We start from the raw sequence: 15,673 nt of genomic DNA on the forward strand, positions 1-15,673 counted from the left end.
GTGTGTGGTGGTGGTGTGTGGTGGTGGTGTGTGGTGGTGGTGTGTGGTGGAGGTGTGTGTTGGTGGTGTGTGGTGGTGGTGTGTGGTGGTGGTGTGTGGTGGCGGTGTATGGTGGTGGTGTGTGGTGGTGGTGTGTGGTGGAGGTGGTGGTGTGTGGTGGTGGTGTGTGGTGGTGGTGTGTGGTGGTGGTGTGTGGTGGTGGTGTGTGGTGGTGGTGTGTGGTGGTGGTGTGTGGTGGTGTGTGGTGGTGGTGGTGTGTGGGAGGGTGGTTGTGTATGTATTTAGTACGATATGTGAATTTATTCAGTGTCACATTGACACAACAATTAGAAGTTAAGAACATATGCTCACCATCTGCAAAATCAGAAAGTGAATAAATACGGCCTAACTCACTCACTCTCTCTCTCTCTCTCTCTCTCTCTCTCTCTCTCTCTCTCTCTCTCTCTCTCTCTCTCTCTCTCTCTCTCTCTCTCTCTCTCTCTCTCTCTCTCTCTCTTAGGGAAAGGATCTCTTATTTTGCTGACAAGCTATTTACAAGTTAAGGATTCCTAACTTTATTGACAAGCTAAGAGATGCAACATACATCAGCTCATTTGAAAGCAATTTTTATTCTTATGAAACGTACAAGTAGGGTACAGGATGAAGTTGGAGCCATCTGTGGGCCAGCATTTTCATTTGATCTACTGGCTTTATCTCGTCGACATTATAATGCTGTGCCAGTGTGTTCCATACTCGAGTCATCCTGGGGATTAATGATCTCAGATGAAGTGATGTTCTGGAGAAGGGTACAGCCAGAGTGAAGTTGCTGCTTTCTGCCTGTTTTGTGGTATAGAAGCTTGCTTCACTCTGTCCTCGAAGTGAAGCCTAGTGTGGTACTTTCACAATGTTGGCCTTGTATATAACAGTAAAGCCACCCACATCCTTCCTGTGTTGAAGGCTCTGCTGAAATGACAGATCTATCCAGGATGGGTCCAGGTGAGAGATGAGACGTCTTGCTCTGTTCTCTACTCTGTCAAGCAGTTGCAGATGAGAGGGGAAGGGGGCAGGCAAACCAAGAAAGTGGAGCATACTCAAGGTGTGAGCATATTAGTGCCTTGTACAGAATCTTGCATCTCCTACTGTCAGGCAGATGCGATATATGTCGAAGTGCTGTAAGCTTCCTGGCTGCCTTGTTTGCAAGATTTACAACGTGGTTCTTCATGGTCAGTTTGAAGTCAAACTTCACCCCAAGGATATCAACTTCTTTCCCAGGTACCAACACTCCCCCATTCATACTGACTACTGCTCCGGCATTACCATCATGCTGCCTAGACACCATCATCATTTGTGTTTTCTCAGGAGCAAATGTTACCTGCCATCCGTTTCCGAAAGCTGATATAGCTCTTAGCTGGTGATTGATGTAGCTTAGAGCAGCTGGCATTTCTTCTTTGGATAAGTAAATGTCAGAGTACAGTCGTCTTCATATGCATGGGATTCCGGGATGAGATGAAGAAGGTTATTGAAGTAAACATTCCAAAACAATGGTCCCAGCAGACTTCCTGGTGGAACACTTGCTCCAATATGATGTCTTGCTCATTCTGTTGCATTGAGGACTGCCCTTAGAGATTTACCATGAACATAATCACTGGGGAGACATAGCATAGAGCCTGCAATTCCCAGTGCTTGCAGTTTTGCCAAGAGGCCCTGGTGCCACTCTCGGTTGAAAGCACGAGCAATATACCACAAAGCTCACTCTGGATTCATCCAGTGACTGGTGCCATTTAGTGGAGAGGTTTAACAACAGATCAGCAGTAGAGTAACCTTTCCTAAAGCCATATTGATGGTCACAAAGAAGTGAGTGATAGTCATAAAACTCTGTCATTTGTCTTGAGATTATTGTCTCAAGGATCTTGCCAGTGATTAACAGGAGTGACAGTGGTCTGTACTTGTTGATTTCTGCTCTGCTCTTCCACAGAGAAGGCCATTTACACTGTACTAGGCAGTGCTGAAAGAGGCGAGTTACAGGTGCTGCTAGTTGGCTTGCACATCTTCTCAGCAATCTTATGCTCATCTTGTCTGGGGCCACAACCTTTTCTTGGTCAAGCGATTTAAGAAGGAAACGCACCTCCTCCTACCTGATTGTCACCACTGACAGTTTTGGCACAGTTCTTGCAGCTAGCCAAGAAGGGTCCCTTGCTGGATCAGAAACTTGCATTTTGGTAGCAAAGTGTTCGGCAAAGAGGTCCGCTTTCTCTTGACTACTTGTAGATGTGGTCCCATCCTCTTGATTTAGAGGTGGAATGAGTTCATCAGGCAGATAACCTTGTCTGTCCTTGACCAGCGACCACCAGCTTTTGGAGTCTACTCTACCTGATGCTAGCTTTCTTTTTGTGCCCAAATTCTATTTAATGATGGCCAACTTTTGAGCTTCACCCATATGCCTACAAGCTTGTCTGTGCAAGTTCCTGTTATATAGGTGGTAGGATTTCTCTTGTACCTTCGCCATGTCTTGTACTTAGCAGTAGCAGCCTCTCTACAACGAAAGCCACACCAAGGCTGATCTGTAAGTTTTGTCACATACTGCCAGTGAGGGACGTGTTCTTGTAGATTAAGGATGCGTCCAGTGAAGGCTTTCACTTGGTTGTCAACATCCCCTTGGAGAAGAGCATTCCAATCGGTAGTAGCGAACTCAAAGCAAAGGGATGGCCAATTACCTCTTTCCCATATAGCCAGGCGTGTTGATTCCTCACCTAGTTCTGCTGGGATCCTGTGTCGCAAAAGCAGCCTTTTGGTCAGACGATCCAACATATCCCTGGGGTTGACAAGTGACTATACCTTCTGCCGGATCACTCACTACTGGGCCAAGGGAGGAGCCAGAGATGCGAGCAGGAAAATCAACAAAGTTTCTCATGTCAAATACTGCACGAAGGTCATCAAAATCCCTCTGTATATGATGGTTGAGGTCACCAACAATTATGATATGTTGACAGTTGTGTTGGAGCAGAAGGGAGTCCATATTTTCTATTAGGAAGAGGGTGGGGTCTGTGTGTTGCCACTGAGGTGTGTACAATGTACATACTAGTACAGAGGTACTAGTGTTTATGCATAGCTTGAAGAACATCATTTCACGATGAGTAGGGATGGCAACATCAATGTGCAGGGCATGAACACTTTTAGAGAAGCACGCAGCAACACCTCATCCTTGCCCTTGAGGTGTAGCCAGCAATTCTTGCAAAATTTTCTGGAGTCCTGTCGTCCAAAAATGTTTCAACAACAGCTATCATGTCGAGACGTCGAGTGTTTACAAAACAATGTGTGAGCTCTCCAACATTGGTAATGAAACCTCTACTGTTGGCCGACAGGATGCTGACAGACTGGTTCCTCATGATGTGTTCAGCTTGAGCTGGTGAGTGTGTAAGGCATGTAAGGTGCCTGCCCTTGAGAGAGGTAGGGCACCAAGGCAGCTGCTTGGATGTAGATCTGTGATCTTATATAAGGCACAATGCCACCTGCTGGGCTGAGATGGGAGTAGCTGAGTGGGTGATGCCTGAGAGTGCTCACCAGTTCAGAGATCCTGCTGGTTTGTTCCGAGAGCAGGTCTCTAAACAGGTGGTCCTGTCTGTCAAGTTCCTTTGTCTTCTGACACTGGTCCTCGTGATGTCCTTTCTTGTGGCAGTAATTGCACCTGGTATCTTGCAGGTAGTTGTTAGTGGTGTGCCCCCTCCTGTGACAGCAAGAGCACTGCCTAGATGCCTGGGAGGGTGGACTCCTATTTGTTGCACTTCCTGTGTTTTGCTGCTGATTTGTCAGCAGATTCTGCCGCTGATAAGCCTGATGACTGTGTATCCGATGAACGTTTTCCTGGGACTGTGGTGGTGGAAGGTGAGACGGCTGTGGATGTCTTCCTCCTCCACGTCCTCTTCCACGTCCTCTATCACATCCTCTACCACGCCCCAGTACAGTTCTGACAGATGTGTCCCTACTTTGGTGCAGCAGCTGTTCGGGTGCAGTGATAGTTCCCTGATTATTAACTGCACCAATCACTGGTGAAGAAAAACCTGACCAGTACTTGCCGATGAAGCACTGCTGCCAGATGTTGGAATAGTGTCGGCAGGTGTGCTGACAGGTGTAGGATCAGAGATGGTATTAGCGCTGTCCAGTTTACTGGCAGGTGCTGAGCATGTAATGTCAGTTGTAGGAGAATTAGCAGCTCCAAGGCTTTCTTCGTTGCTGGGAAGAGGATCTGTTCTCTCTGTGGTAGTCAGAGGAATTGTGCCAGAATTTCCAAATGTAGTGTTTTGAGCTCTGTCTAACTGTGGAGCCTTAGTAATGACAGAATTCCACCAATTATATACCTCTGAGTTGAGCTCAGTGTGGGACTTCCAGTCTTTGTCAATAGTGTCACCATCAGCTGAGCAGCTTGTCAGTTGATGTAGACTTGCACTGGCCTTCTGCAATAGCTTGAAGGTTATCTAATGATTTGAGTAGCTCATGGGGTGCTTCCCTGTGATGGATTATCTTAGCTGCGACTTGACAACACATCCCATGAGGGCAGTCTTGATCTTTGGAGAGAAGTCCCTGAGGTACTTCTGAACCTTCCTCTTGTAGCTCCAGGATTGTTTCCACATAAACAACAGGATTATGGATATCCTTCAATTTTCTGAGATTTTCTACCTGGCTACAACAAAATTTCACTTCTGGAATGCAATCTGTGTGGCAGTAGTTGGAACAAGTAGGTTCCTTACATTTAAGAAGTATTGTGTCCCTTGTAGTATACCCACAAACACTGCAGTATCTACTGGGACAATAGCCAGATAGGGAAGATATTCTTGCTATTTTGCGATGTGAAGTCATCACAGAGGAAGCTTTGTAGGTTTACAGTGAAGTTCACAGGAGAGAGAGGGTGGGTGGTGGTATCGTGAGGATGTTTATAATGGGGTGGGTAGTGAGGGAAGGTGAGGACAGGCTGTGGGCCGGCAAGCTGAGTGTTGCCTTCTCACTATCACTTAATAAACAATTGTTAATGTTATCCACGTTTTCACTACAGAAAGATGTTAGCACAAATCACTATGTTACAGTTGTACAAATCACTGTTATAAAGCAGCCAGATGTTAGTACAAGGACCCAAAGAGATATAATATTAGATGCTCACTGTGAAGGCAATAGTGACGTCACTCCTAAGGCCCGCAGCTGTCCCCTCCCCTCACCAAATTGTTCACCAAAACACTGTTAAACATCACTGATTTTGCTTATATTCACTTCTATGGAGAAGTTGGCTTACTTGTACTAATATGTTATAGGTAGTACTATGTTAGTGAACAGTTTTTGTCCTCACCAACCCTCGTAGTTAAGTAATATTAAGAAAATTTGTGGAACACACTGTGACATGTCCTGCCTCTCCCCCCTCTCTCTCTAAATCTTGGAATTAACGAGGTCACCTACTTACTCCAGGAACAAATATTTACATAATTATTTGATTGGAAAGGCCGATGAAGTGGCTTTGTGTGTGTGTGTATGTGTGTGTGTGTGTGTGTGTGTGTGTGTGTGTGTGTGTACTCACTCACCTATTTGTACTCACCTATTTGTGGTTGCAGGGGTCGAGTCTTAGCTCCTGGCCCCGCATCTTCACCGGTTGCTACTGGGCCCTCTCTCTCCCCGCTCCATGACCTTTATCAAACCTCGTCTTAAAACTGTGTATGGTTCCTGCCTCCACTACGTCATTTTCTAGGCTATTCCACTGCCTTACAACTCTATGAAGAAATACTTCCTAATATCTCTCTGACTCATTTGTGTCTTCAACTTCCAATTGTGGCCTCTTGTTTCTGTGTCCCCTCCCTGGAACATCCTGTCTTTGTCCTTGTCTATTCCACGCAGTATTTTATATGTCGTTATCATGTCTCCCCTGACCCTTCTGTCCTCCAGTGTCGTCAGGCCGATTTCCCTTAATCTTTCTTCATAGGACATTCCCCTTAGCTCTGGAACTAACCTTGTCGCAAACCTTTGTACTTTCTCTAGTTTCTTGACGTGCTTTATCAAGTGCGGGTTCCAAACAGGTGCTGCATACTCCAGTATGGGCCTGACATACACGGTGTACAGTGTCTTGAACGATTCCTTACTAAGGTATCGGAATGCTGTTCTCAGGTTTGCCAGGCGCCCAAATGCTGCAGCAGTTATCTGGTTGATGTGTGCTTCCGGAGACATGCTCGGTGTTATACTCACCCCAAGATCTTTCTCCTTGAGTGAGGTTTGCAGTCTTTGGCCACCTAGCCTATACTCGGTCTGTGGTCTTCTGTGCCCTTCCCCTATCTTCATGACTTTGCATTTGGCAGGATTAAATTCGAGAAGCCATTTGCTGGACCAGGTGTCCAGTCTGTCCAGGTCTCTTTGAAGTCCTGCCTGGTCCTCATCAGATTTAATTCTCCTCATTAACTTCACATCATCTGCAAACTGGGACACTTCTGAGTCTAACCCTTCCATCATGTCGTTCCCATATACCAAAAATAGCACTGGTCCTAGGACCGACCCCTGTGGGACCCCGCTCGTCACAGGTGCCCACTGTGATACATCATTACGTACCATGACTCGTTGTTGTCTCCCTGTCAGGTATTCTCTGATCCATTGCAGTGCCCTTCCTGTTATATGCGCCTGATGCTCTAGCTTCTGCACTAATCTCTTGTGAGGAACTGTGTCAAAGGCCTTCTTGCAGTCCAAGAAGATGCAATCAACCCACCCCTCTCTCTCGTGTCTTACTTCTGTTATTTTATCATAAAACTCCAGAAGGTTTGTGACACAGGATTTGCCTTCCATGAATCCGTGCTAGTTGGCATTTATACTCTTGTTCCGTTCCAGGTGCTCCACCACTCTCCTCCTGATAATCTTCTCCATAATTTTGCATACTATACACGTCAATGACACAGGTCTATAGTTTAGTGCCTCTTTTCTGTCTCCTTTTTTAAAAATGGGAACTACATTTGCCGTCTTCCATACCTCAGGTAGTTGCCCAGTTTCCAGGGACGTGTTGAAGATTGTGGTAAGTGGCACGCACAACATATCTGCTCCCTCTCTAAGGACCCACGGGGAGATGTTGTCCGGTCCCATTGCCTTTGAGGTATCGATGTCCCTTAGCAGTTTCTTCACCTCCTCCTCATCTGTATGTATGTCGTCCAACACCTGTTGGTGTATTCCTTGCTGGTGTCCCCATCTGGTCTGTCCCCCCAGAGTCCTTCCTGACTCTACTGTAAATACTTCCTTAAATCTCGTGTTGAGCTCCTCACATACCTCTTGATCGTTTCTTGTGAGTTCTCCACCTTCTTTCCTCAGCCTTATCACCTGGTCCTTGACTGTTGTCTTCCTCCTAATGTGGCTATACAGCAGTTTCGGGTCAGATTTGACTTTCGATGCTATGTCGTTTTCATACTGTCACTGGGCCTCCCTCATCTGTGCATACTCGTTTCTGGCTCTTCTACTAATCTCCTTGTTTTCCTGGGTCCTATGCCTCCTGTACCTTTTCCATTCTCTGTTGCACTTAGTTTTTGCCTCCCTACACCTTCGGGTAAACCAAGGACTCGTTTTGGTCTTCCTATTATTTCTGTTTCCCTTGGGAACAAAACTTTCCTCTGCCTCCTTGCACTTTGTTGCCACATATTCCATCATCTCGTTTACTGATTTTCCTACCATTTCTCTGTCCCACTGAACCTCCTGCAGGAAGTTTCTCATACCTGTGTAGTCCCCCCTTTTATAGTTTGGCCTGACCCCTTCAGTTCCTGTTACCTTCTCCACTTATAATTCTACTATATAATCAAAACTCAGCACCACATGATCGCTAGCTCCAAGGGGCCTCTCGTAAGTGATGTCCTCAATGTCTGAACTGCTCAGGGTGAACACAAGATCCAGTCTTGCTGGCTCATCCTCCCCTCTCTCTCTGGTTGTGTCCCTGACATGTTGATGCATGAGGTTTTCAAGTACCACATCCATCATCTTGGCTCTCCATGTTTCGGGACCCCCATGTGGCTCCAGGTTTTCCCAGTCGATCTCCCTGTGGTTGAAATCGCCCATTACCAGTAACTTTGCTCTGCTCGAGTGAGCTCTTCTTGCCACCTCAGCCAGTGTGTCCACCATCACCCTGTTGTTTTCTTCGTACTCCTCTCTTGGCCTCCTGCAGTTCTGTGGTGGGTTATACATCACTCCAATGACTACTTTAGGTTCTCCGGACTGAATTGTACCTACAATGTAGTCTCTTTCTCCAATCATGTCCATGCCTTCCATTTCCTCAAATCCCCATCGGTGTTTTATGAGCAGTGCAACCCCTCCTCCCCCTCTACTCCTATCTTTCCTCAGGATCTGATATCCCATTGGGAAGATTGTGTCTGTTATTGTCTCAGCGAGTTTTGTTTCTGTGACTGCTATGATGTCTGGGGATTTTTCACTGATTCTTTCGTTCCACTCCTCATGTTTATTCGTTATTCCATCCGCGTTTGTGTACCAAACTTTCAGTTTCTTTTCTATCATTGTGGTCATGCAAGAATATTGGGGTTGGGGGAGCGGGAGCCTTGGTGGGGGCCTATATGGGGCTGTGGTGTAGGTGGGGTTTGTGATGATGGGGGTGGGGTCAGAATGCCCATAAGGGACAGCTGTTGGGGTGAGGTTTGTGATATGGGGGTTGGTGGCAGAGGGAACAGTGAGTGGGTTGTAGTATAGGTTGCTCAGTTGCGTTGGGAATGTCGTGGTTGGAGTCTTTTGTGTGTGTGTGTGTGTGTGTGTGTGTGTGTGTGTGTGTGTGTGTGTGTGTGTGTGTGTGTGTGTGTGTGTGTGTGTGTGTGTGTGTGTGTGTGTGTGTGTGTGTGTGTGTGTGTGTGTACTCACCTAATTGAAGTTGCAGGGGTTGAGACTCAGCTCCTGGCCCCGCCTCTTCACTGGTCGCAACTAGGCTCTCTCCTGCTTCATGAGCTTTATCGAAGCTCGTCTGAAAACTACGTACGGTTCCTGCCTTCACTACATCACTTGCCAGACTCTTCGACTTCCTGACAACTCTATGACTGAAGAAATATTTCCTAACATCCCTTTGACTCATGTGAGTCTTCAACTTCCAATTGTGACCCCTTGTTTGTGTGTCCCATCTCTGAAACATCCTGTCTTTGTCCACCTTATCTATTCCTCGCAGCATTTTGTATGTCGTTATCATGTCTCCCGTGACCCTCCTGTCCTCCAGTGTCGTCAGGCCGATTTCCCTCAACCTTTCCTCGTAGGACATTCCCCTGAGCTCCGGAATTAGCCTTGTTGCAAACCTTTGCAATTTCTCTAATTTCTTGACGTGCTTGACCAGGTGTTGGTTCCAAACTGGTGCTGCATACTCCAGTATGGGCCTGACGTGCACGGTGTTCAGAGTCTTGAACGATTCCTTACTGAGGTATCGGAACGTTTTTCTCGAGATTTGAAAGGTGCCCATATGCTACAGCAGTTATCTGGTTGATGTGTGCTTCCGGAGACGTGCTCAGTATTATGCTCGCCCCAAGACCTTTCTCCTTGAGTGAGGTTTGCAGACTTTGGCCGCCTAGACTATACTCTGTCTGGGATCTTCTTTGCCTTTCCCCGATCTTCATAACTTTGCATTTGGCAGGGTTAAATTCGAGGAGATAGTTGCTGGACCACGAGTCCAGCCTGTCCAGGCCACTTTGTAGTCCTGCCTGATCCTCATCTGTGTGTGTGTATGTGTACTCACCTAATTGTACTCGCCTAATTGTGGTTGCAGGGGTCGAGACTCAGCTCCTGGCCCCGCCTCTTCATTAATCGTTACTAGGTCCTCTCTCTCTCTCTCTCTCTCTGCTCCCTGAACTTTGTCACACCTCGTCTTAAAGTTATGTATAGTTCCTGCCTCCACTACATCACTTGCTAGACAATTCCACTTCCTGACGACTCTATGGCTGAAGAAATGCTTCCTAACATTCCTTTGACTCATCTGAGTCTTCAATTTCCAATTGTGACCCCTTGTTTCTGTGTCCCATCTCTGGAACATCCTGTCTCTGTCCACCTTGTCTATTCCTCGCAGCATTTTGTATGTCGTTATCATGTCTCCCGTCACCCTCCTGTCCTCCAGTGTCGTCAGGCCGATTTCCCTTAACCTTTCCTAGTAGGACATTCCCCTGAGCTCTGGAACTAGCCTTGTTGCAAGCCTTTGTACTTTCTCTAATTTCTTGACGTGCTTGACCAGGTGTGGGTTCCAAACTGGTGCTGCATACTCCAGTATGGGCCTGACGTACACAGTGTACAGTGTCTTGAACGATTCCTTACTAAGGTATCGGAACGCTGTGTGTGTGTGTGTGTGTGTGTGTGTGTGTGTGTGTGTGTGTGTGTGTGTGTGTGTGTGTGTGTGTGTGTGTGTATGTGTGTATGTGTGTGATTGTGTGTGTGAGTGTGTGTGTGAGTGTGTGTGTGAGTGCGTGTTGTGTGTGTGTGTGTGTGTGTGTGTGTGTGTGTGTGTGTGTGTGTGTGTGTGTGTGTGTGTGTGTGTGTTTTTGTGTGTGTGTGTTTTTGTGTGTGTGTTTATGTGTAGTGTATACGTGTCTGTGCATTTGTGTGTGCGTCTTAGAGAAAGATAGATAGATAGATAGATAGATAGATAGAGAGAGAGAGAGAGAGAGAGAGAGAGAGAGAGAGAGAGAGAGAGAGAGAGAGAGAGAGAGAGAGAGAGAGAGAGAGAGAGAGAGAGAGAGAGAGAGAACATATACAATATCCTGCATGTCTGCAAAAAAAAAATTCTAGACACACTGGTTTAACAACACAAATCTAAATTATAAGCAAAATCTATTTTTTCATGCAAATTTATCTATTAGTCTTTCACACTGGCCTCATTATGCCCTATTTGTAACTCCATATTTACATGATTTAAAATGCAAATCACGTAAGCAGCGCCGGGACACACACAAACACACACACACACACATGTTCCAGAGAGGGGACACAGAAACAAGGGGTCACAATTGGAAGCTGAAGACTCAGATGAGACACAGGGATGTTAGGAAGTATTTCTTCATTCATAGAGTCGTCAGGAAGTGGAATAGCCTAGCAAGTGAAGTAGTGGAGGCAGGAACCATACATAGTTTTAAGAATAGGTATGACAAAGCTCAGGAAGCAGAGAGGGAGAGGACCTAGTAGCGATCAATGAAGAGGCGGGGCCAGGAGCTGAGTCTCGACCCCTGCAACCGTAATTAGGTGAGTACAATTAGGTGAGTACATACATTTCCATGGCAAGGCAAGAGAGGTGTGTGAACAAGTATCTTTACACCTGTTGTTTCTTCATCTCAGCAGTCGATAGGTGAAACAATGCGGTAATATAAGGAACCCTTTTCCTATCCCTTTGCAAACCACTCGTCGGCTCACAGTCGTATCGCAAGTACACAGGTGACAGTGACTTCACGACACAGAACTGGTGGAAGTGAAAGTAGTGGGCAATGTACAGGAAATGAGAGGATCCTTACCAGACTACAGGAAATGGGAGGATCCTTACCAGACTACAGAAAATGGGAGGATCCTTACCAGACTACAGAAAATGGGAGGATCCTAACCAGACTACAGGAAATGGGAGGATCCTTACCAGACTACAGGAAATGGGAGGATCCTTACCAGACTACAGGAAATGGGAGGATCCTTACCAGACTACAGGAAATGGGAGGATCCTTACCAGACTACAGGAAATGGGAGGATCCTTACCAGACTACAGGAAATAGGAGGATCCTTACCAGGCTACAGGAAATGGGAGGATCCTTACTAGACTAATGGAAATGGGAGGATCCTTACTAGACTACAGGAAATGGGAGGATCCTTACCAGACTACAGGAAATGGGAGGATCCTTACCAGACTACAGGAAATGGGAGGATCCTTACCAGACTACAGGAAATGGGAGGATCCTTACCAGACTACAGGAAATGGGAGGATCCTTACCAGACTACAGGAAATGGGAGGATCCTTACCAGACTACAGGAAATGGGAGGATCCTTACCAGACTACAGGAAATGGGAGGATCCTTACTAGACTACAGGAAATGGGAGGATCCTTACCAGACTACAGGAAATGGGAGGATCCTTACCAGACTACAGGAAATGGGAGGATCCTTACCAGACTACAGGAAATGGGAGGATCCTTACTAGACTACAGGAAATGGGAGGATCCTTACCAGACTACAGGAAATGGGAGGATCCTAGACTACAGGAAATGGGAGGATCCTTACCAGACTACAGGAAAGGGGAGGATCCTTACCAGACTACAGGAAATGGGAGGATCCTTACCAGACTACAGGAAATGGGAGGATCGTTACTAGACTAATGGAAATGGGAGGATCCTTACTAGACTACAGAAAATGGGAGGATCCTTACCAGACTACAGGAAATGGGAGGATCCTTACCAGACTACAGGAAATGGGAGGATCCTTACTAGACTACAGGAAATGGGAGGATCCTTACCAGACTACAGGAAATGGGAGGATCCTTACCAGACTACAGGAAATGGGAGGATCCTTACCAGACTACAGGAAATGGGAGGATCCTTACCAGACTACAGGAAATGGGAGGATCCTTACTAGACTACAGGAAATGGGAGGATCCTTACCAGACTACAGGAAATGGGAGGATCCTTACCAGACTACAGGAAATGGGAGGATCCTTACCAGACTACAGGAAATGGGAGGATCCTTACCAGACTACAGGAAATTGGAGGATCCTTACTAGACTACAGGAAATGGGAGGATCCTTACCAGACTACAGGAAATGGGAGGATCCTTACTAGACTACAGGAAATGGGGGGATCCTTACCAGACTACAGGAAATGGGAGGATCCTTACCAGACTACAGTAAATGGGAGGATCCTTACCAGACTACAGGAAATTGGAGGATCCTTACCAGACTACAGGAAATGGGAGGATCCTTACTAGACTACAGGAAATGGGAGGATCCTTACCAGACTAATGGAAATGGGAGGATCCTTGGGAGGATCCCTAGACTACAGGAAATGGGAGGATCCTTACCAGACTACAGGAAATGGGAGGATCCTTACCAGACTACAGGAAATGGGAGGATCCTACCAGACTACTAGATCCTTACCTAGACTACAGGAAATGGGAAATGACTACAGGATGGGAGGATCCTTACCAGACTACAGGAAATGGGAGGATCCTTACTAGACTAAGGGAAATGGGAGGGTCCTTACCAGACTACAGGAAATGGGAGGATCCTTGCTAGACTACAGGAAATGGGAGGATCCTTACCAGACTACAGGAAATGGGAGGATCCTTACCAGACTACAGGAAATGGGAGGATCCTTACCAGACTACAGGAAATGGGAGGATCCTTACCAGACTACAGGAAATGGGAGGATTCTTACTAGACTACAGGAAATTGGAGGATCCTTACCAGACTACAGGAAATGGGAGGATCCTTACCAGACTACAGGAAATGGGAGGATCCTTACTAGACTACAGGAAATGGGAGGATCCTTACCAGACTACAGGAAATGGGAGGATCCTTACCAGACTACAGGAAATTGGATGATCCTTACCAGACTACAGGAAATGGGAGGATCCTTACTAGAGTATAGGAAATGGGAGGATCCTTACCAGACTACAGGAAATGAGGGGATCCTTACTAGACTACAGGAAATAGGAGGATCCTTAGCAGACTACAGGAAATGGGAGGATCCTTCCAGACTACAGGAAATGGGAGGATCCTTACTAGACTACAGGAAATGGGAGGATCCTTACCAGACTACAGGAAATGGGAGGATCATTACCAAACTAAAGGAAATGGGAGGATCCTTACCAGACTACAGGAAATGGGAGGATCCTTACTAGACTAAGGGAAATGGGAGGATCCTTACCAGACTACAGGAAATGGGAGGATCCTTACCAGACTACAGGAAATGGGAGGATCCTTACCAGACTACAGTAAATGTGAGGATCCTTACTAGACTCAGGGAAATGGGAGGATCCTTACCAGACTACAGGAAATGGGAGGATCCTTACCAGACTACAGGAAATGGGAGGATCCTTATCAGACTACAGGAAATGGGAGGATCCTTACCAGACTACAGTAAATGGGAGGATCCTTACCAGACTACAGGAAATGGGAGGATCCTTATCAGACTACAGGAAATGGGAGGATCCTTACCAGACTACAGGAAATGGGAGGATCCTTACTAGACTAAGGGAAATGGGAGGATCCTTACGAGACTACAGGAAATGGGAGGATCCTTACTAGACTAAGGGAAATGGGAGGATCCTTACTAGACTACAGGAAATGGGAGGATCCTTACCAGACTACAGTAAATGGGAGGATCCTTACCAGACTACAGGAAATGGGAGGATCCTTATCAGACTACAGGAAATGGGAGGATCCTTACCAGACTACAGGAAATGGGAGGATCCTTACTAGACTAAGGGAAATGGGAGGATCCTTACCAGACTTCAGGAAATGGGAGGATCCTTACCAGACTACAGGAAATGGGAGGATCCTTACCAGACTACAGGAAATGGGAGGATTCTTACCAGACTACAGGAAATGGGAGGATCCTTACCAGACTACAGGAAATGGGAGGATCCTTACCAGACTACAGGAAATGGGAGGATCCTTACCAGACTACAGGAAATGGGAGAATCCTTACTAGACTAAGGGAAATGGGAGGATCCTTACGAGACTACAGGAAATGGGAGGATCCTTACCAGACTACAGGAAATGGGAGGATCCTTACCAGACTACAGGAAATGGGAGGATCCTTATCAGACTACAGGAAATGGGAGGATCCTTACCAGACTACAGGGAATGGGAGGATCCTTACTAGACTAAGGGAAATGGGAGGATCCTTACCAGACTACAGGAAATGGGAGGATCCTTATCAGACTACAGGAAATGGGAGGATCCTTACCAGACTACAGGAAATGGGAAGATCCTTACTAGACTAAGGGAAATGGGAGGATCCTTACCAGACTACAGGAAATGGGAGGATCCTTACCAGACTACAGGAAATGGGAGGATCCTTACCAGACTACAGGAAATGGGAGGATCCTTACCAGACTACAGGAAATGGGGGGATCCTTACCAGACTACAGGAAATGGGAGGATCCTTACCAGACTACAGGAAATGAGAGGATCCTTACCAGACTACAGGAAATGGGAGAATCCTTACTAGACTAAGGGAAATGGGAGGATCCTTACGAGACTACAGGAAATGGGAGGATCCTTACCAGACTACAGGAAATGGGAGGATCCTTACCAGACTACAGGAAATGGGAGGATCCTTACTAGACTACAGGAAATGGGAGGCTCCTTACCAGACCACAGGAAATGGAAGGATCCTTATCAGACTACTGGAAATGGGAGGATCCTTACCAGACTACAGAAAATGGGAGGATCCTTACCAGACTACAGGAAATGGGAGGATCCTTACTAGACTACAGGAAATGGGAGGATCCTTACTAGACTGCAGGAAATGGGAGGATCCTTACTAGACTACAGGAAATGGGAGGATCCTTACTAGACTATAGAAGCCGGCACTACATGAAGATGAGTAATTATGGTACACGAATTACAGACAACATACCTAGGTACCGCATTTTCCAGCAAGTAAAGCGTACGACATAAGTATCATAACAGGAAATCAGTAATCATATTCAAGTACTAATTACCCTCTTACTTTATGCTAAACGTGACC

At 46.5% G+C, this 15,673-nt stretch overlaps 1 protein-coding gene across 1 annotated transcript in view; it reads right to left on the reverse strand.

The window, feature by feature from the left end:
• The window catches only part of LOC128706602 (uncharacterized), a 109,221-nt gene extending 105,856 nt beyond the window's left edge, over window positions 1-3,365 (reverse strand). The window contains exons 1-3 of the mRNA XM_070089927.1: window positions 3,186-3,365; window positions 2,815-3,034; window positions 1,120-1,425 (exon numbers count right to left, since the gene is read on the reverse strand). Coding sequence (XP_069946028.1) covers window positions 1,120-1,425; window positions 2,815-3,034; window positions 3,186-3,365 — 706 coding nt within the window. The remainder of the gene's footprint in view (window positions 1-1,119; window positions 1,426-2,814; window positions 3,035-3,185) is intronic.
• Window positions 3,366-15,673: the final 12,308 nt, after the last annotated feature.

The sequence above is a fragment of the Cherax quadricarinatus genome, chromosome 3 (genome assembly GCF_038502225.1).
Source record: "Cherax quadricarinatus isolate ZL_2023a chromosome 3, ASM3850222v1, whole genome shotgun sequence".
Classification (NCBI taxonomy): domain Eukaryota; kingdom Metazoa; phylum Arthropoda; class Malacostraca; order Decapoda; family Parastacidae; genus Cherax; species Cherax quadricarinatus.